Source organism: Emys orbicularis, chromosome 3, assembly GCF_028017835.1.
Source record: "Emys orbicularis isolate rEmyOrb1 chromosome 3, rEmyOrb1.hap1, whole genome shotgun sequence".
NCBI lineage: Eukaryota > Metazoa > Chordata > Testudines > Emydidae > Emys > Emys orbicularis.
Window position 1 is genome coordinate 215,998,284 of NC_088685.1, and position 18,225 is coordinate 216,016,508.

General features: G+C 53.4%; 1 protein-coding gene across 3 annotated transcripts in view; it reads left to right on the forward strand.

The window, feature by feature from the left end:
• Nucleotides 1-13,866, forward strand: part of PYGB (glycogen phosphorylase B) — a 35,753-nt gene extending 21,887 nt beyond the window's left edge. For all 3 annotated transcript variants that reach the window (XM_065402259.1, XM_065402260.1, XM_065402261.1), the window contains 11 exons: nt 1,352-1,498; nt 2,198-2,361; nt 3,846-3,960; nt 4,889-4,990; nt 7,160-7,307; nt 7,935-7,993; nt 8,972-9,113; nt 10,272-10,479; nt 11,207-11,341; nt 12,758-12,824; nt 13,714-13,866. In XM_065402259.1, coding sequence (XP_065258331.1) covers nt 1,352-1,498; nt 2,198-2,361; nt 3,846-3,960; nt 4,889-4,990; nt 7,160-7,307; nt 7,935-7,993; nt 8,972-9,113; nt 10,272-10,479; nt 11,207-11,341; nt 12,758-12,824; nt 13,714-13,866 — 1,440 coding nt within the window. The remainder of the gene's footprint in view (nt 1-1,351; nt 1,499-2,197; nt 2,362-3,845; nt 3,961-4,888; nt 4,991-7,159; nt 7,308-7,934; nt 7,994-8,971; nt 9,114-10,271; nt 10,480-11,206; nt 11,342-12,757; nt 12,825-13,713) is intronic.
• Nucleotides 13,867-18,225: the final 4,359 nt, after the last annotated feature.

Consider the following 18,225-nt stretch of genomic DNA (forward strand, 5'->3'; position numbering starts at 1 on the left):
CTCCCTCCCCACAGCTGGGTCTACTTTCTGTCCTGTTTCCCCCCGCGACACACGCGAGCTCTTTGCTGTAACTGGAGTCCTGGTTATCCTCCTGTTGGGCAGGAAGTGCCCCCTGCCGGCACGCTTTGGCCAGGGGTGACGGGGAGAGATCTCCCCGAGAAGAAGGGGAGGCTGCTCTCACAGCAGCTGTGGGACTGGAGAGGCCTGGCAGAGCTTCTGGAGGGCCCAGGGCTAATGGGCGTCAGAGTAAATTCATATAGCTATTGATTGGAGCGCAGATTTGAACCTGGGGCTCTCACATCCCAGGTGAGGGCCGAGCCACTGGCCTATAGGGTGACTCTGGCAGAGCCTTGGGGTATGTCTGCACTGCAGTAAAACGCCCCCGGCTGGCCCGTGGCCGCTGAGCAGGGCTATAGGATTGCAGTGTAGATGCTCGCGTGCTCCAGCCTGAGCTCAGCCTCTGATCGAGGCCCGAGGGGCGCGCACGTGCACCTGAAGCACCGTTTTCCTGTCCCAGGTCAGGATGAAAACTCGAAATCTCGAAAATTCTTGTGAACCAAAAATAAATAAATAAATAAATGCAAATTCCGATTGGGCCAACAGAAATGTTTCCTTTCGATTTTGACCTTTTAAATCTTGTTTTTTACCTTTTTTTTTTTTTAGTATAAATTAACTACAAAATTTAAACCGTCATGAACTGAAATACGCGCCTTTCTAGGGTTTGAGACGGTTAAAACGGGACCTTTCGACAGCGCCCAAATTTTTGTTTGTTAAAAATGTTTGGGACCAGGGGATTCATCAGAGCCGACCCTTCCTGTTAGCAGGGCCGTGAGTCGGCATTTTCTGATGGAAAAACCTGTCGTGGGCCCCACCAAGCCGGTCTGAGCGCTGAAAGGTCGTTACTGTGCGGCGCTGTTAGAGATATCAGCAGAATCTGGTGCTGTCAGTTGTGTGTGTGTGAGAGAGAGAGAGAGATTCCCTGTCTCTGGGCAGTGCCACCCCTCTGCTCTGAGATGTTGTCACAGTTTGACGGTTTAAGGCCAGAAGGAACCAGCCATTGAGTTAGTCAGACGGCCTGTAGCACCACCCGACAACCGAACTCCGAGCAGGGTATCGCAGCCCAAAGCAGACTGGACAATCCTGTGCCCCGGGCAGGGAACAGGAGGGACCGAGGTGACCTGGGGAAGATTCAGTTAGACCCTGAGGACATGGACCAGCCAGCCCAGCACCTGCGGGGGCTCCTAGTCTGACCCAGTTGTTGAATTTCACCCAGACACCCCAGTAATGAGCCCAATGGAGTCAGACTCCAGCGTCTCAGTTGTTTGATGTGAGCGTGTTTGTCCCTCCCCAGGCCTGGGAGGTCACCAAGCGGACCTGCGCCTACACCAACCACACCGTGCTGCCTGAGGCCCTGGAGCGCTGGCCAGTCACCATGTTCGAGAAGCTGCTGCCGCGCCACCTGGAGATCATTTATACCATCAACCAAAGACATCTGGATGTGAGGGGCTTGGGCTCGGGACCAGGAGCTGGCCCTGGCTGACAGGGACCTCGTCTCGTCCAGGTCCCACAGCCCAGGCCTGGCCTGTAGGGCGTGGATCTGCTGCTCTTGGCGCACGTCCCACGGATGAGTCTTTGCAGCTCAGAATCACTGTCGCTCTGAGCCGCCGCTCCTTGCCAGGCAGTGGCTCTGCCGTCTCTCCCCGTGGCTGCCCCGTACTGCGTGGTTCGGGACGCTGTGCTGGGTTCTCAGTGGATAAATAGCGGTATTTAGCCTCCAGCGCTGCCCGGCTGGTCCCTGTCACCTTCAGGGGGGAGTGGCTGGGAAAGGCCCCTGTGGGTCCTTGGTGCCCTGTCTGCCTTTGAAAATACCCCCTAAAAATGTAAACATGTGGGGTATTTTCCACCCAGGAGCAGCCCTAGGGGGCGCTATGACCCCGCTCCTGCTCCAAGGCAAGTACCTCCCTGCCCCCCATTGCTCTAGTCACCCCCCCTTTGCTCCTCACTGGCACTGGGGGAGTGGCAGAGCAGCAGCTGCACCCCCTGCTCGGGGGGTGTACCCCAAGTAGCCCCCCCCAGCAGAGTCAGGAGGGCTTTGACTCCCCCAGGCTGGGGGCAGCCCCAGTGACAGTCTAGCCCCTTGTCTGCATTTTAAGGCTGCGCCACTGACGTTTGTTTGTGTGTGTGTGTGTCCCGGCAGCACGTGGCCGCCCTCTACCCCGGAGACCTAGATCGTCTGCGCAGGATGTCCGTGATCGAGGAAGGGGACTGCAAGAGGATTAACATGGCCCACCTCTGCGTGATCGGCTCCCACGCCGTCAATGGGGTGGCCAGGATTCACTCCGAAATCGTGAAGAATTCCGTGTGAGTGACTCACCCACAGAGCGGCCTCCCGTTCAGAGCTGGCTTTGCCAGGGAAAGGCTGTTTTTCCTCACTGCCCAGCCCTGTAAACTTAGCCTGGAAGCTGAGAGTCAAGCTGGGTTCTTTCCTCCTCGCACCAGCAGTAGAGAGACTGCAGGCCATACAAAGCTTTCGGTTACATAAGAACGGCCGTACTGGGTCAGACCGAAGGTTGATTGTGTGTTGTGTGAAAAAATACTTTCTTTTGTTTGTTTTAAACCTGCTGCCTATTAATTTCATTTGGTGACCCCTAGCTCTTGTGTTATGAGGAGTAAATAACACTTCCTTATTTACTTTCTTCACACCAGTCATGATTTTATAGACCTCTATCATATCCTCCCTTAGTCGTCTCTTTTCCAAGCTGAAAAGTCAGTCTTTTAAATCTCTCCTCATACAGAAGCTATTCTATGCCCCTTCTGTACCTTTTCCAATTCCAATATCTCTTTTTTAAGATGGGACGACCACATCTGCATGCAGTATTCAAGATGTGGGCATACCATGGATTTATATAGCAGCAATATGATATTTTCTGTCTTATCTATCCTTTTTCTTAATGATTCCCAACATTCTGTTGACTTTTTTGACTGCTGCTGCACTCATTGAGTGGATATTTTCAGAGATCTCTCCAAGATCTCTTTCTTGAGTGGGAACAGCTAATTTAGACCCCATCGTTTTATATGTATAGTTGGGATTATGGTTTCCAATGTACATCACTTTGCATTTATCAGCATTGAATTTCATCTGCCATTTTGTTGCCGTCACCCAGTTTTGAGAGATCCTTTTGTAGCTCTTTGCAGTCTGCTTTGGACTTAACTATCTTAAGTAGTTTTGTATCATCTGCAAATTTTGCCACCTCACTGTTTACCCCTTTTTCCAGATCATTTATGAATATGTTAAATAGGACTGGTCACAGCACAGACCCCTGGGGGACACCACTATTTACCTCTCTCCATTCTGAAAACTGACCATTTATTCCTACCCTTTATTTCCTATCTTTTAACCAGTTACCAATCCATGGGAGAACCTTCCCTCTTGTCCCATGACAGCTTACTTTTCTTACGAGCCTTTGGTGAGGGACCTTGTAAAAGGCTTTTTGAAAATCTAAGTACACCCTTGCAAACCCCTTCCCCACACTTGCTCCTAAAAAGGAAGGGGGCAGGCACTTACGTCATGGTGATGGAGGGGACTCTAGATCAGGGCCCTATGCAAGAGAGAGAAGCAGACTTTGGGTAGATTCATCGCCTAGGTTTGGAATCGCAGTTTCAGCAGCTAGGATCACAGGTAATTATCAGATGCATTTAGGGCCTAGTGCAGTTCCAATTGATGTCAACAGAAAGATTTCAGCTGGAGTTGTAAATAGAGTCAGGAGCATCTGAGGTTACAGTTTTATAAAACTCCTCTGGGAATGGCCCTGTTCAGTGTCTCCCCTACTGCCCATGCATTTCAGATTCAAAGATTTCTATGAGATGGAACCAGAGAAATTCCAGAACAAGACGAACGGCATCACTCCGCGGCGCTGGCTCCTGCTGTGCAACCCAGGACTAGCAGGTGTAATTGCTGAGGTGAGCCACTCCAACGGGAGCTACTTAGTCCCTAGTGTTTGTTCACAAAATAGTCTTCAGAGCTGTGTAAACAGATGGGGCCAGACCTTCAGCAGGTGTCAGTCCGCGTAGCTCCGGGCAAGGCTAGAGGGGCAGCTGTCTCACTTCTTGAACATCTGACACACCCACGCAGTGTTGGCTGAGCTTTAAAATCAGCCATCAGGAGTTAATCAAAGAACTGCTGACCTTTGGCTCCATCTTCCCATGGGCTGAGGATAGATCAGGGGTTCTCAAACGGGAGGTTTATAATGGTGTTAAATATATAAACAAGTGTTTTTAATTTATAAGGGGGGGGTCGCACTCAGAGGCTTGCTATGTGAAAGGGGTCACCAGTACAAAAGTTTGAGAACCGCTGGGATAGATTGTCGGAACAGCATCACCTCCCTTGGTGTCATGATATATGGAACGACAGTCTCTCTTAAATGGGGCATGCACTAAAGGAAATATCTACAGCTACTCACACAAACCGGCTCCGACACAGCTTGAGTTCCAGCTTTGTCTCCTTTGTTTACCAGGACCACGCCTTGCCAGGAACTCCATACAGCATACTAAGACATCTAGTGGCTGATAATACACTGCAAATACTCTGTCCATCTGGAAGTAATTCCTGGCACATACAGCTTTTCTTTGCTTAGCTGTATGGGAGTGCTGTGGAATTGTGTGATAGACTAAAATGTTTTTGTACCAATCATTTATTCCCAATACATTTAAACTCTAAAACAATGCATAGTAATAACCCAACCACGATAATTGGTGCCATATTTTTGCCAAGCCCGGCTTTTTTTTTTCTTTCCCAGTCAGGACTGAGGCATTTCTAGCAGGGAAGTGACATTATGCAGCAAGTGAGACATCCAGCAAAGGACATTCATTTCCGGTTTTATTTCCTTAGAAAATCGGAGAAGATTTTGTAACGGATCTGAGCCAGCTGAAGACGTTACTGGATTTTGTCGATGACGAGGTGTTTATCCGGGATGTGGCCAAAGTCAAACAGGTAACGTGGACATCAGGGCAACTAGTTCATAGCCTAGTTCTCAGGCTGAAAATTCTGCTGGGGGCAGATGGGTGCAGCTCCATTGACATCAGTGGTGGTTCACCCGGCAGAGAACTGGGCCCACAGAATCTCGAGATGGAAAAGACCCATTAGCCGGTCTAGCCCATTCCCCCGACAGTGCAGGATTGTCCCATTTTTGTCCGACTCAGGTTGAAAAGTTGAAATACCAAAACTCATTCCAGAATGAGAAGTTCTGAAAAATATTGATTGGGAAACTTTGAAATACTTTGATTCAGGGCAGCACAGCGTTAACCTGTGCCTGCCTGCGCTGCTTCATTGCCTCGCGGGAGCTGTAGTTTGGGTACCTCACTCCCATTCATCCTATGGGCCGGGCTCCATGGCCACTACATTTCCCATGATGCATGGTGTTCATGGTACTCCCATGATGCAATGTGGCAGCTCAGTCAGAATGGACATCTTGGTGCATCATGGGAGATGTAATCTGGCCAGGAGCCTAATCCATAGGGGGAAATGGGCTTTGATGTACTGGAACTACAGATCCCTTGGGGCACCGCAGTGGCTCGGGCGGACACAGATTAATGCTGAGCCAGCGGGAAACGTTTTAATTTGATTTTCCAAATGGAAAATCAGGACATTTTGGCACAATCAACATTCTCTAACATTCTTCCCATCGATGGAAGATTCCTGACCGGCTCTAACATAAGAAACCCGACAGACCAGGTTTTGCTGCAGCAGCAAAGAGATTCATGCTGGAGGCAACAGGCTGCTTTGGATTTGTCCCCATTTCTAGATGTCTGGCCGTGCCCCATTGGGAGTGAAATGCTCCTCCCATATCTATCTTCTTACCCCCCTCGCCACCCACACTCTCGTTTTCTTCTTATCCCGATTCCATAGTTCCATTCCTCCCTCCTCCTACCCCTGCTCATCTGGTCTTCCCCTCTTCTCCCATTCTTCCTCCTTCTCATACTCTTTGCTGCTTCCCTCTTTTCTGCTCCCCTCTATGCCCTTTCCTTCCTCCTGCTTTCCTCTTGGCTTCTCTCTGCCTTGGTCAAGTTACATCTTCCATCTGGCCCCACCTTTCTAGAGCTGGCTGGGCAGGAACTTGGGAATTGCCAGACTGGAGCAGATCATCTCGCTCACCCCATCCTGTGTTTGACAGTGGCCAGGCCCAGCTTCTCCAGAGGAAGGTGCAAGAAAGCCCGGCAATTATGGGGTAATGTGCCCTCAGGGAAAGTTTCCTCCTGACCCCTGTCAGCTGGGTGTTGGTTTGTGCCCTGGAGCATGAAGGTTTATAGACCTTCCAAAAGTCTTGGTTTTTTTTACCCTTACTCGTGTGACTCTTGTTATCTGTATAAATGATCCCTTTTTAATACTGCTAAGCTCAGGGCCTCCATGATACCTTGTGGCAGTGAATTCCACAAGCTAATTGTACACTGTGCGAAGAGGTATTTCCAATGATCTGTTTGAAATTTGGGCTCTTTCAATTTCAGTGACTGTCCCCTTGTTCTTGCACTGCCTGAGCAGTCCCCAGTCTACCTCGCTGCTCAGTCCTTGCTTCAGGCAGCCGTCTGCCCATCCCAGAGGTTCCCTGGAGTGTTGTCTCAAGCTGTGAGGAAGAGGGATTTCCTAGTGCATTTCCAGACAGGTGCACACCGCGTACATTTGCACCCTTGTCAAGCAATCAGTGGCATTGGCTTTGGCTGCAGGTGTCTGGTGTGCGGATAGAAGACACCTGTCCTACGAACCCCCGGGCGGGTGGGAGATCACCACTCACTCCCCAACCCACGGCGCTGAGCACTCGTGACTGGAGCTGGTCAGGAATTGTTCAACAGAATGTTTATCAGAAAATGGCGATTCAGGAAAACCAAAACTCTTCCTGGAAATGTGTCGGTTTCAATGGAACTTTTGTTGGGAAGGCTCCGCAGGTCCAGGAAGTAATTGTGGGAGAGAGAGAGAGAAACCCACCCCAGCGTTGCCAGCAGCCCGGTGGTGAGGCTCTCACATGGGAAAACCCAGGTTCGAGGCCCTGCTGTGAATCAGGGACTTGGTAAATGTTCACTGGGCAGAGAGAGAATCTGCCAGAGGAACTCTTGTTTTCCAGCCGGCTGCACCGTGACAGACGAGCTGTCTCCCCACTTTCCTTCCCAGGAGAACAAGCTCAAGTTCTCGGCCTACTTGGAGGAGACATACAAGGTGAAAATCAACCCGTCCTCCATGTTCGACGTGCACGTGAAGCGGATTCACGAGTACAAGAGGCAGCTCCTCAACTGTCTGCACATCATCACCCTCTACAACCGTGAGCTGGGCTCTCACTCCCACCTCTCCGCGCGGCTGCCTGGCTCACTGGGTCTCGGGGGCCCTCTGGGTGCAGGACGGAGGGCTGTGCCCCGAGGCGCCAGTCCAACGGCGAGGGGGGGGAGACTGGGTTTGTCTCGCAAAGTTCTGCCCCTCTGGCCTTGTTGGTCCTTTCCCAAGCAACGTTTGGTTCCTAAATATGTATTTTCAGTGCAAATGGTTTTCCTAACTTCCAAAGACCCACATTACTGTTGGTTAACGTGGGCTGTATAACCCCATGGTCATGTTGTGCCCCAGAAATACCAGAGCCCAATTTCTGCTCTGGGAGCGGATGGTCAATGTCAATTCTTGTGTCTTCCTGGAAATGCTGATGGTGCTCTGAGGTGGTCATGACTGGAAGGTTTAGCACCGAAGCAGATGCAGATCTGGTGTCTATAGTTTTGTTTACTTAGAGTATAAACTCCTTAAGGCAGTGACCACATGTTACGTATTTGTACAGCACCTGGCACAACAGGGTCCTGTTCATGACTGGTGCCTCCAGCCGCTACTGCAGGCAGCCAAAGAACATCTTTGTTACTCTGCATCGTCACCCCTGAATTACTCTCATTTTATCCTCTCCATCTTTCAGGCATGAGAAAAGACCCATCAAAGTCCTTTGTGCCAAGGACGGTGATGATTGGAGGAAAGGTGAGACGTTTCATTAACTCTTCCCGGAGCACCATTTAATAAGCTGAATTGGGTGCATGTCTCTGCCTTCTGTTGGAGGGAGACATATATTGCTGGCCGTCTGGCTTCCAGTCTGTAAAGACAGGCTCCGCCCCCCGTTCTTAGCGCTGTACAGACACCGAGGGAGAGCATGGAGGGGAAGGCAGAGGCCTGGCAGAGGGAGCCAGTGGGGAAGGGATTGGCCTGGGGATGAAGAATCACAGCTTGTGGCTGCCATTGGGGATCTTTGCAGGACTCCAGTGGGCTTTGGAGGTTCACTCCCCCGTGGCCGCGTCCGTATCATCTTGCTGCCGTCCAGTGCTCTCTGTGTCCCAGCACTGGCGCCAGAGCAGCTGCTTGGTTTGAAAGAGTCTTTCTGCTGTCTCTGCTCAGCCCTGCTCCTGGTCAGTAGTTGTCTTCTCTTCGGGAGCGATCACAGCTCGTCTGCAGCGGCCGCTTGTGGTGCCTGCTGCTCTCCGAATACACAGCACTTGGCATATCGTTTTTAAAACCAGATGCAAGCGTTGAGCCCCGTGTGAGCCTGCAGGGCCCCGGCCTCTTGAACGAAAGTGAGAATTTTCACTGCCCTGCCCCTATGAACAGCGTAAGACTTGGGCTCCCAAACTCTATTGGGCTTGCACCACCTTGTCGAAAAACCGTTTGAAGAGAACGGATCAAGTTCACGTCTCATGTGCACCGGCCATTCCAGGAACCCCGGCCTAGGGTACTCCCCTTGATAACATCCGTTTTGATTGGAATCGCCAGAGGTGCTGGAACGAGGGGGCTGGGGGCTGCCGCATTCCCTGGCTTGAAGCGGTGTCCATCATATCCAGGGTTTGGTTCAATGGCTCTCAGCCCCCCCACTACGCACATTGTTCCAGCACCCCGGGAGTCTCTCCTTTTCGCCTTACCGTGCATTTCTTTATTTAACTTTTTCTGTGTCTCCATCCCCCTCTGCAGGCAGCTCCCGGCTACTACATGGCCAAAATGATTATCAAACTGATCACGTCCATCGGGGACGTCGTCAATAACGATCCCTATATAGGAGATCGACTCAAAGTCATCTTCTTGGAGAACTACAGGGTGTCCTTTGCTGAGAAAGGTAAGACAGCAAAGGGGGTGGACTGCGTGGATGCTGTGAGTTGGCAGTGACTGTGCAGTTGGTGAGGAAACCATGAGCCGCTTTCCCTATGGGCAGTGCTGGGATTCAGGGGCAGGCTGAGAAATATGGGTAAGGGAACAAGCACGAGCAAGGGGAATGCAGGAGCAGACGGGGAGGTGGGGAGGATCTGGCCAGAGCAGGGCACAGGGTTGTGGGGCACCATTTAAACCTCCCTTTGGAGCTTTTCCCAGCATTCCCTGCTCCGGGATTTCAAAGCGTGGGGGGCTCCAGCCGTAAGTACCAGAGAAGCTGCACAGGCAGAACAGACCTCGCCACGAGAGTGCAGCCCGTGTAGCTCTTTGCTGTGTCTGTTCGTGTTAGCACGAGGTGGGAGGCGTGAGATCCAGCTGAGAGCAGCCCCGAGGGCGATATTTGTGTGCTCCCCCATCCTGGCCGAACCGGAGACGTGTCCCCGAGACCTTGTGCGTTCAAACGGGCATGGAGCTCTGGCTGTGCGTTGTCATGGAAACTCGCCCGGCGGTCCAGGCAGGCTGACCTGGAGGGTGTTTGAATGTCGGGTCGGGCAGCCCTGAACCAGGAGCGTGCGCCCAGGTGTAGCGCTGCTGTGGCGTCTCCTGTTCTGACGCAGCCCGCGCTGGGGTTGCTCAGAGCAGGCGGCTGCCTGTCCTCGGGTGCCCGGCCCTGGATTCACCTTCGGCTCCCCAGCCACCACCAGCCGCGTCACTTTACAGTTGCACTTTTCCCCAGGCTCCTGTGGGGAAGGACCAGGCTGGGTCCTGGTTTCCTGCTCGTCAGAGCTGCTTGCTCCTGGGAGGGGTTGTCAGTGGCGCTGCGGCCGGGGGCGGACGTGTCCCTGTGGGGCAGCGCTCCTGGCTGGTGATAGCAGCTCCCGGGAGCGGGGTGAGGATGGGGGCGTGTGTGCTGAGTGATTGGGAGAGCCTGGCTGCATGTGACAGCCCAGCCCCTCGGGGACTGAGCAGGCCCCAGGAGCTGCCGTGCCAGCAGCTGGGCAGGGGTGTGTAGGAGCCGCAGTGCTGGCCCAGACAGCCACACGCCCCCCCCCAGGCTGGCCCCTGTAAGAGCTGGGACGAGGGGTAAAGAACAGCGGCGTGTTAACTGCCTCCTTCCCTCCCGCAGTGATTCCCGCGGCCGATCTGTCCCAGCAGATCTCCACGGCCGGCACCGAGGCCTCGGGCACGGGGAACATGAAGTTCATGCTGAATGGCGCCCTCACCATCGGGACCATGGACGGGGCCAACGTGGAGATGGCGGAGGAAGCCGGCGAGGAGAATCTGTTCATCTTCGGCATGCGGGTGGAGGACGTGGAGGCGCTGGACAAGCGAGGGTTTGTAGAACAGCATCGCAGGAGACCCAGGCTGCCCCCTGCCAGAGTGTCCTTAGTGCATACCCCATCGCCCTGTGCGTTACAGGGCGAGCGGCCGTGGGCCAGAGTGGGAGCTGGGGGAAGGACGTGAGCTGTTGTGTGGAAAGGGGAGAGGGCGAGGTAGGTGCAGCTGCGTGCGGGAAGGAGACGGGGCCTGGGTCCGAGTCAGTGTTCAGGAGTGGAGCAGGAATGGCTGCCAGTAACAGGGCGCTCTGGCTGGATTCAGAGCCAGGGACTCATGGAGCGTCGCTCATGCCCCCGTGTGGCATTCTGGCCCTGGCAGGGGGTGGGAGGGGCACTGGGGCCTGGTCCCGGGCACTGTCCGTCATGCGTCTGCTGCGTTGCGTAGCCAGGCCAAGGAGCAACTAGCAGAGGTTGCCGGGTGAGACTTCCCCCACCCCTGCGTAGCGCTGGGAAACAAGCCCCAGTCCCGACCGCTCCTGGAAGCAGCGGTGGCCACCGGGGTATGTGGCTGCAGCACCAGTTTTGTTAAAAAAATCAAACCAACCCCACACGCAGTCCCCTTGTCTCGCGGAGTCCAGCAGGTCCGGGCTAGCAGAGAGGCCAGGTCTGCTTAAGTAGCTCTTAAACTCCCACCCTTGCCGGCGGGAGGAAGCGTGAACGGAGACAGGTCCCCAGCTGCTCCAGCCCAACGTGAGGCTGCAGCGTGCGCCTCTCTCCTGTGCAGGTACAATGCTCGGGAATACTACGAGCGCATTCCAGAGCTGAGACAAGCCATCGACCAACTCAGCAGCGGCTTCTTCTCGCCTAAAGACCCTGGCCGCTTCCGGGATGTCGTCAATATGCTGATGAACCACGACAGGTGAGAGCCAGTGAACTTGGTCCTTCGTTCCAATACGGTGTGGAAGCCCCTGTGATCCTGGGTGCTCCTCACGATGGCCCTCGTCCATTGATGCCAATGGGCTCAATGGCCTTTGGATGAGGCTGGAAATACAGAGCTCCGGACCCTCTGGTGCAATATTCCCCATCCAGCTCCAGCCTGGGGAGATGTAGTTGGGTGGCCATGGAAGCTGGAGTCCAGATAAGGACGTGGGACCAGGTCCAACCTGCCCTTCGTGAAAGCCTCGGTCCCCTTCCCAGGATGGCCCCACTTACGGGGCCGAGTGGGCTGGACTTCACGCTGCTGCGGAGCGATGTCCACGCTCTGGCCTTTGAAGCCCAGCCCAGGGCAGCGGCTGGCCCTTGTACCCAGTGCTAGTGTACAGCAGGCATGGCCAGCGTAACGCCCGGCCCAGTGCACGTCGCTTTCACCCACTGGTTCCCTTCTCCTCACGCTGACGCAGGTCACCTCTCGCTAAGGGCCTGTCCTGGGCGGGGCCTCGCTCACCCGCACCCCAGCGTTCCCTACGCCCCAATGGCTTCGGGGCAGAACGAACCACCACTGGGAGGCTGGAGAGCAACGTGGACGCCAGGCGAAGGAATCCCCCAGCCGGGGCCTTCCCGGCCCTTGTAACCCTGGTGCTGCGGCCCAGGCTGCTTCCCACGTTTGGCCAGGGCCCCACCCTCCCGTGCCTGGGTTACTGCTGCACGGGGGAGGGTAAAACACTGTGAATCTCAAGCCACAGTTTCCTTCTCCTCCTTGCAGCAGGGGTGGCTTTGCAGGGGGAGGGCTGGTTCCCCCCACCCTGAAAGAGAGCAGGGGGTAGCCCTGGATTCTTAGTGATTCTCTAAAGGCAAAAGCCGCTGATGCGGAGGATCTCTGCCTCCCGGCCCGGCCCAGCCTTACCGCCCCTGCACCCATGGCACAGCCTGTGGCTTCTCTGAGCGGTGCTGCCCTCGGAGTCCTTCCCCGGTGCCAGCGTGCAGGAACTCGCTCCAGGGGCCCTGCTGGGCCTGCAGCCATCTACCCCCCTTCCCAACCCACGGACCTGGGGCTTCTGCAGGGGAGCGGGGAGCGCCGGTACCAGGCGATCGTCTCTGGCCTAACACCAGGGATTCATCTCCCTGCCGCTCCCAGAACGCACAGGGGAAACGAGAGCCAAGAAACAGGCCATGGACTGGTTTATGAGCAGACAGCACCAGTTTCCTTCAGTCTGTGATAGCCGCGTAGGCTCCTTCAGCAGCTCAGGGCTGCGTCGTCTTCCTGCGTCGGCCCCTAACGCTGGAGAAACCCAGCGGCACATTTCCTGCTCGAAACCTCCGGCAGCACGAATTGTTCACCCTGATCCTTTGCACTGATCTGAGTTCAGCATCTCACTCTCCTCTGCTCTGGTTTCAGATTTAAAGTGTTTGCTGACTACCAGGCCTACATGGAGTGTCAGGGCCGCGTTGACCAGTTGTACAGGGTAAGATAACCCCGTGGTGCAGCCAACGGGCGGATGGTCAGCAACATTGACAGTAAACGCGAGGCCTCGTCTCCACTCCTGGGTTTGCTGGCGAAGCTAAACCGGCGTAGCCCTGCTGGCAAACCCGCCTAGTACAGAGACAGCCTGTGCAGTACAGCGCACACTGGTTCAGCAAGTGAAATCAGCCAGCCCAGCACAAGTCCTTTTGTGCCGATAGAGCTACATCCGCACTAGGGCTTTGCTGTCTTAGAAATGTCACCGAAACTTGTTGTACATAAGAACATGAGAACGGCCATGCTGGGTCAGACCAAAGGTCCATCCAGCCCAGTATCCTGTCTGCCGACAGTGGCCAGTGCCAGGTGCCCCAGAGGGAATGAACAGAACGGAATCATCAAGTGATCCATCCCGTCGCCCATTCCCAGCTTCTGACAAAAAGTACCGGTAAAAGTTTCTAGTGTAGAGCTGTCCTCAACCACCGTCCTGCTCCAGGTGAAGTGGTGGAGACCCCATCCCTTGGATATTAAAAGTATGTCGGCCAGAAGGCTAGTAAATGTACACGAGAACAGACCTGCACTGGCCGGGCGCTGGATTAGATGACCTATCAGGCTTTTCCAGCTCTCGGTTCTGTTGCGTAAGGAATCCTGCTGCAGCAGCAGCAATAGGTGTGGTTGTGTTTTCACAAAGCAAAGTTAACACGAGCTGCCTGCCCCACGCTCTGACCCAGTCCATGCTAGTGCGGGGGGTAGTCTGTACAGGGCTGTTATTCCAACAGGGAGCATAGAGTGACTGGGAGGGGATGGCCCAGAAGCAGCTCGCTCCTCTGTTGTAAGTCACACTCCGGAAGCTGTGACCCAGGAGGTTTCATGTTGCCTTTTCATCTTTGTTACAGAAGCCAAGAGAGTGGACTAAGAAGGTCATCAAGAACATTGCTTCCTCGGGGAAGTTTTCCAGTGACAGGACGATCACCGAGTATGCCAGAGAAATCTGGGGTGTGGAGCCATCAGCTGTGAAGATCCCCCCACCTAACATCCCCAGGGAATAAGCTGGGCACTAAATGTGTGTCTGGTTGATCCAGGCTTACGGTGCTTCTGGTTTCCAGCTAGGTTTGCACAGATGAACTTACACTAGTTGAGGGTCTGGAATCTATAAAATAGGGCATTCGCCAGGGAGAAGAGGGTGCTTTTAATAAGAGCAGAGTGGGAGATGTTGGCCAAAGCCTTGTGTGTGAAAACAAGTAAAACAAAAAGAGCAGCAGGAAACCTGGTTAGAACTAAGGCTATTCTCTGTGTTACTCATTTAACCAACTTGCATGTCCTGTACTGTGTTGAGTGAGCTAATGGCTGCATAGGCTTCCTGAAGCTACATCCCATGCTAGGCCAAGCACTTAGTGAAATTCTTGTTTTCCCCTTCCGTAGAAAGGCTGTGCTAGTTTCCGTAGAGGGGGTGATCTCTGAACACCCTGCGTGGTCTGAGCCTACCCACCCTGCCAGTCACTGCTAGGGGCCTCCCCTGGGTTCTTACACCTTCCAGCCACGGTCAGAGCTGGGACACGGGTTAGGTGAAGCAGGAGTGGAGCCAAAACACCTCATTTTCCCTATTAACGTTTTATGGCTACAGGTAAATGACCCCACCCTCGCAAGGTGGCTAGTTTTGCTGCATTGGTTGAAATAGGATTAAACTCCACTAGCCAGCCGGCCTGTTTTAATGATCACAAAATGAGATTTATTTATTTTTAAACTGCCAAGTAGGAAACGTGCAGAAGGAGCTGACAGGCTCTGTGAGCATAGCCGGGGGCTCTTGGAGCACACCTGAGCCCTAACCTTATGGTTGCGTCTGTACCTAGCACCCCCGGGTGAGCTGGAGGATGGGGTGTGTGAGATTCATGCTGAAAAGGGGCAGCTAATGGACTTCAGCCAAGATTGAAACCAGCCTCTTTCCTTACCAGGTGGGGCCAGGGATTTTGGGAGTTCGCTCTAAAGACCGCACCTAATTTGAATTAAAAAGCAGCTTGCAGACAGCAATTCAGTATGGAGGCGCCTCCTGGAGTGGTTATGGGTCCCTGTCTAAGGCACCATCTTGCTCCAAGGTGTGTTTATAGAGCTGCTCTGAAGACATGAGAGATTGTTTTAGCCTTCATCGAGCATGGGCAAAAGGAGCACCGCTGTACCCGCTGAGCAGGGCGATGTACAGGACATGGCAAACCTGCGGAAACGCTTTCTAAAGAACGTTGGTTTAGTGAGGCCAAGCCCCCTGCAGCTGCCAACTTGCAGCTGGGCCTGGCTTGCACTTTGTACCGCGGACAAGGCCCATGCTCTGAAGAAATACTTGTGAGCACCAGCCTGTAAACGCTGTGCTTGTGGGAGAGCAGGGGGCTGGAGCATGGCCTTGTGCACAGGGGGAAGAGGAGCCTGTCACCTTAGCACTCCCCCCCCCTGCCCAAGCCAGCTTAAACCCAATACCCCTGTTTTTATTGTTGGTACAGTTTTGTTGGCCCTGCAGTCAGGGACAAAGACTTACCGTCACTTTCCCTCTGGCAAAGGGCCCTGCATTTACTGTGCTAGCCAAGGGCCCTCGCTGGCCACACTGACCCATTCCTGCACAGAACTGCTCCATCCCCTTTTCTACCCCAGTCAGGCTAAGCTGTCTGTGTGACCTAGCCCCAGAAAGAGCCACTGCCCGCCCTGTGGCATTGGCTACCGACCAGACCACCGCCATCAAGGAAAAAGGCCCAAAGCTGGATCATCAGCTAGCAGGCAAGTCACTGCCCCCCAAGCCTTTCAGTCTGCTCACAGAGCTACAAGGCAGGGCCAGGACCATGTAGCCCACGGCAGCCAGGAACCCCCTGCTACAGGGACTGTGACAGTCCCAGCGCTCTCAGTGGCTGCCCCCAGTGTCTGAGGGGGGAAAAGGCCTGGAAAGGTACAGACAGGATCTATGGCAAGGGGCCTCCACAGCCCAGGGCAGGACCCTGGAAGGGCCTGAGAATTAACATCCCAGAGCCCCAGAGAGCCTACCAGCCACAGCTGGGCTCAGTCACTGCCCATATGGTGCTGGAACTTGAAGCTCCTAGTGTTGGAAGAGCCAGCTTCCGGCATGGTCTCCCTCGGCCCAGCTCACACAGAGCAAGCCCGTCAACACTGAGCGGTCTGATACGATGGTTGCATTGTGCATTTTCTTAGTCCTAAGAGTGGAGTCAGGAAAAGCACAGACATTAGGAACCTAAATACAAGTGAGGATCTGGGCCCCGGAGCCAACAGCCAAATACAGAATTGCTGGGAAATATCATTGGCCACAGCACACTTGAAATTAAGTCATTGTGTCCTGGCTCACCCGCCTCTGCTGTGTACATTGGTGTGTTAACTTACATCATGTCTTTATGCCCATGAGCAACGAAAGGGACTAAGCCTGTCACTTCTCAGCTGGGAAGCGGATACACTTCCTGTGTACAGAAAAGGTGTGCATTGAAATCAAGTACAGCCCTGTTATTTCAATGATCAGAAAGACCAACCCTTAAGTCCACTTAATGATTTTTAACTGTAGTGTTGGTGCAGCCGTGTTAGACCCAGGATTATGGAGAGATATGGTAGGTGAGGTAACAGCTTTTAATGGATCAACTTCTGGGGTGAGAGACATGAGCTTTTGAGCGACACAGGGGCTGAAGCAGACCGGAAGAGCTCTGTATAGCATTATCTCACTCACCTTGTGTCGCTAGAATTTTTAAACGCTGTCAAATTTCTTGAATATACAACAATACTTCTGCTAAAGAATGTACTGTACTTCATCTGCATGCAGCTGCTGATCTACGGCCACTGTGTTTTGTGTTGACCTAGCCTAGGATTGTCAATGTGTTACTGACATTTCATAGTCTGTGTTCCATGAACTGGGCTATTTGAACTGTAACAGTAGAACAGAGTTGCTATCTCGGAAATCAACTCGTACCGAGCAGGAAAGTGGAAGGTTTTGAACTTGGAGCATCCCAGTTGCTTCTGTATCTGCCTCTAATGGGACATGGAAATAGATTTAGTGCATTGTTTCAACATGTTGGCATGAAGTATGGATATTAATCTGTGTAGTGAATCAGTGTTCCTCACCTGTGCATTGGAAACTGATTAAAACAATCAGAATGCCCAGCTGGTTTATGTTCAAATCCTTGGTCTCTAGTACTTAGTCTCACAAGAATATAAATCTCAGAAATTGACCAGGCTCAGCAAGTTAAGTCACCCAGGATGCTGCTTTCCCTCCCCCCATCCCTTTAGCATGGCACCCTGCAGAAGCCATTTCTGGCTATACACCACATCTCCGGTATGCTAATGACATGGTCTAACAAGCTCTGGTGCGAACACATACTAGTGACAAGCTCAGCAACCCCCAGCAGGCTGGGAATTCAGCAGGGTATTAATTAAGCCATGCCACTCCTGCAGCAACGCACCTGTGAGGCAGGGCTGAGGGGCAATATGGAAAACAGCTCAGCATGGGTGACGGCCTCCTTCCCACTGCGTTCTTAGGGTAGGAAGAATAATGCGCTATAGAAATAGGCAAGAAACATGATAGAAGCTGCTAAAGCTGAAAGTCACTCAGGAGACCAAAGATCCAGATCCACCCAAAGGAGTAGGTGTGGTCACAGTGGGTCCCAGGGAGGGGTGGAGAACACAGCCCCACCAGGCCCAAAGGTTCACACCCCCAACTGGGCAGCCAATGCCAAGAGTTCTCACCCCTTCACCAACACAGGCCCCCTCAGTGCTTACTTTGGTCCCACCAGCCTTCATGTCTATGCTGTCGGCTTTGGCCAAAGACTGCTGGCCGGATGAGCTGCCACCCTCCCTCTCATCCCTATCCCACACTCATTTACCGGGGCCTAGAACCACAGAACCATGGCGAGAACAGGAACTAGGTTCAGTGGGGAAGTACTGTGCCCACAGGTGGTGTTCTATTAACTTCTGCTGCACATGCATTGTATAGTTACAGGTTGTTGCGTAAGCCATCACAGCCCCTCTTTTACCCCTATGACATTCATTGGCACAGCCTAGCACTTCTCCCCCTTTGATCAGACACCAGGAACCCCACCTGACAACAGGAAAAAGTTCCAATGACCACCTATCCCGTGAAAAGAAGGTGTTGCGACGTGTGTCTCCCCCCCGCCCTATGGAGAACAGATGGCATAGCCCATTCTGATATCTCCAGCACTACTTGTCATCAGAGGAGCACCGAGTACCTTCAGAAGCAAAGAACAAGTTCGGGACCCCAGAAGTAACGCGGAGATACTTGGATGTACAGTTTTTCCTTGGAAACTCACACTGATGGATCCGAGGTTTGCCAACTCCAAGGCAGGCATTCAAGTCTGCCTCAAGCTGAGCTCTCGCCTTTCTTCAAAGTTAAACACAAGACAAATAAGTCAGTGGCG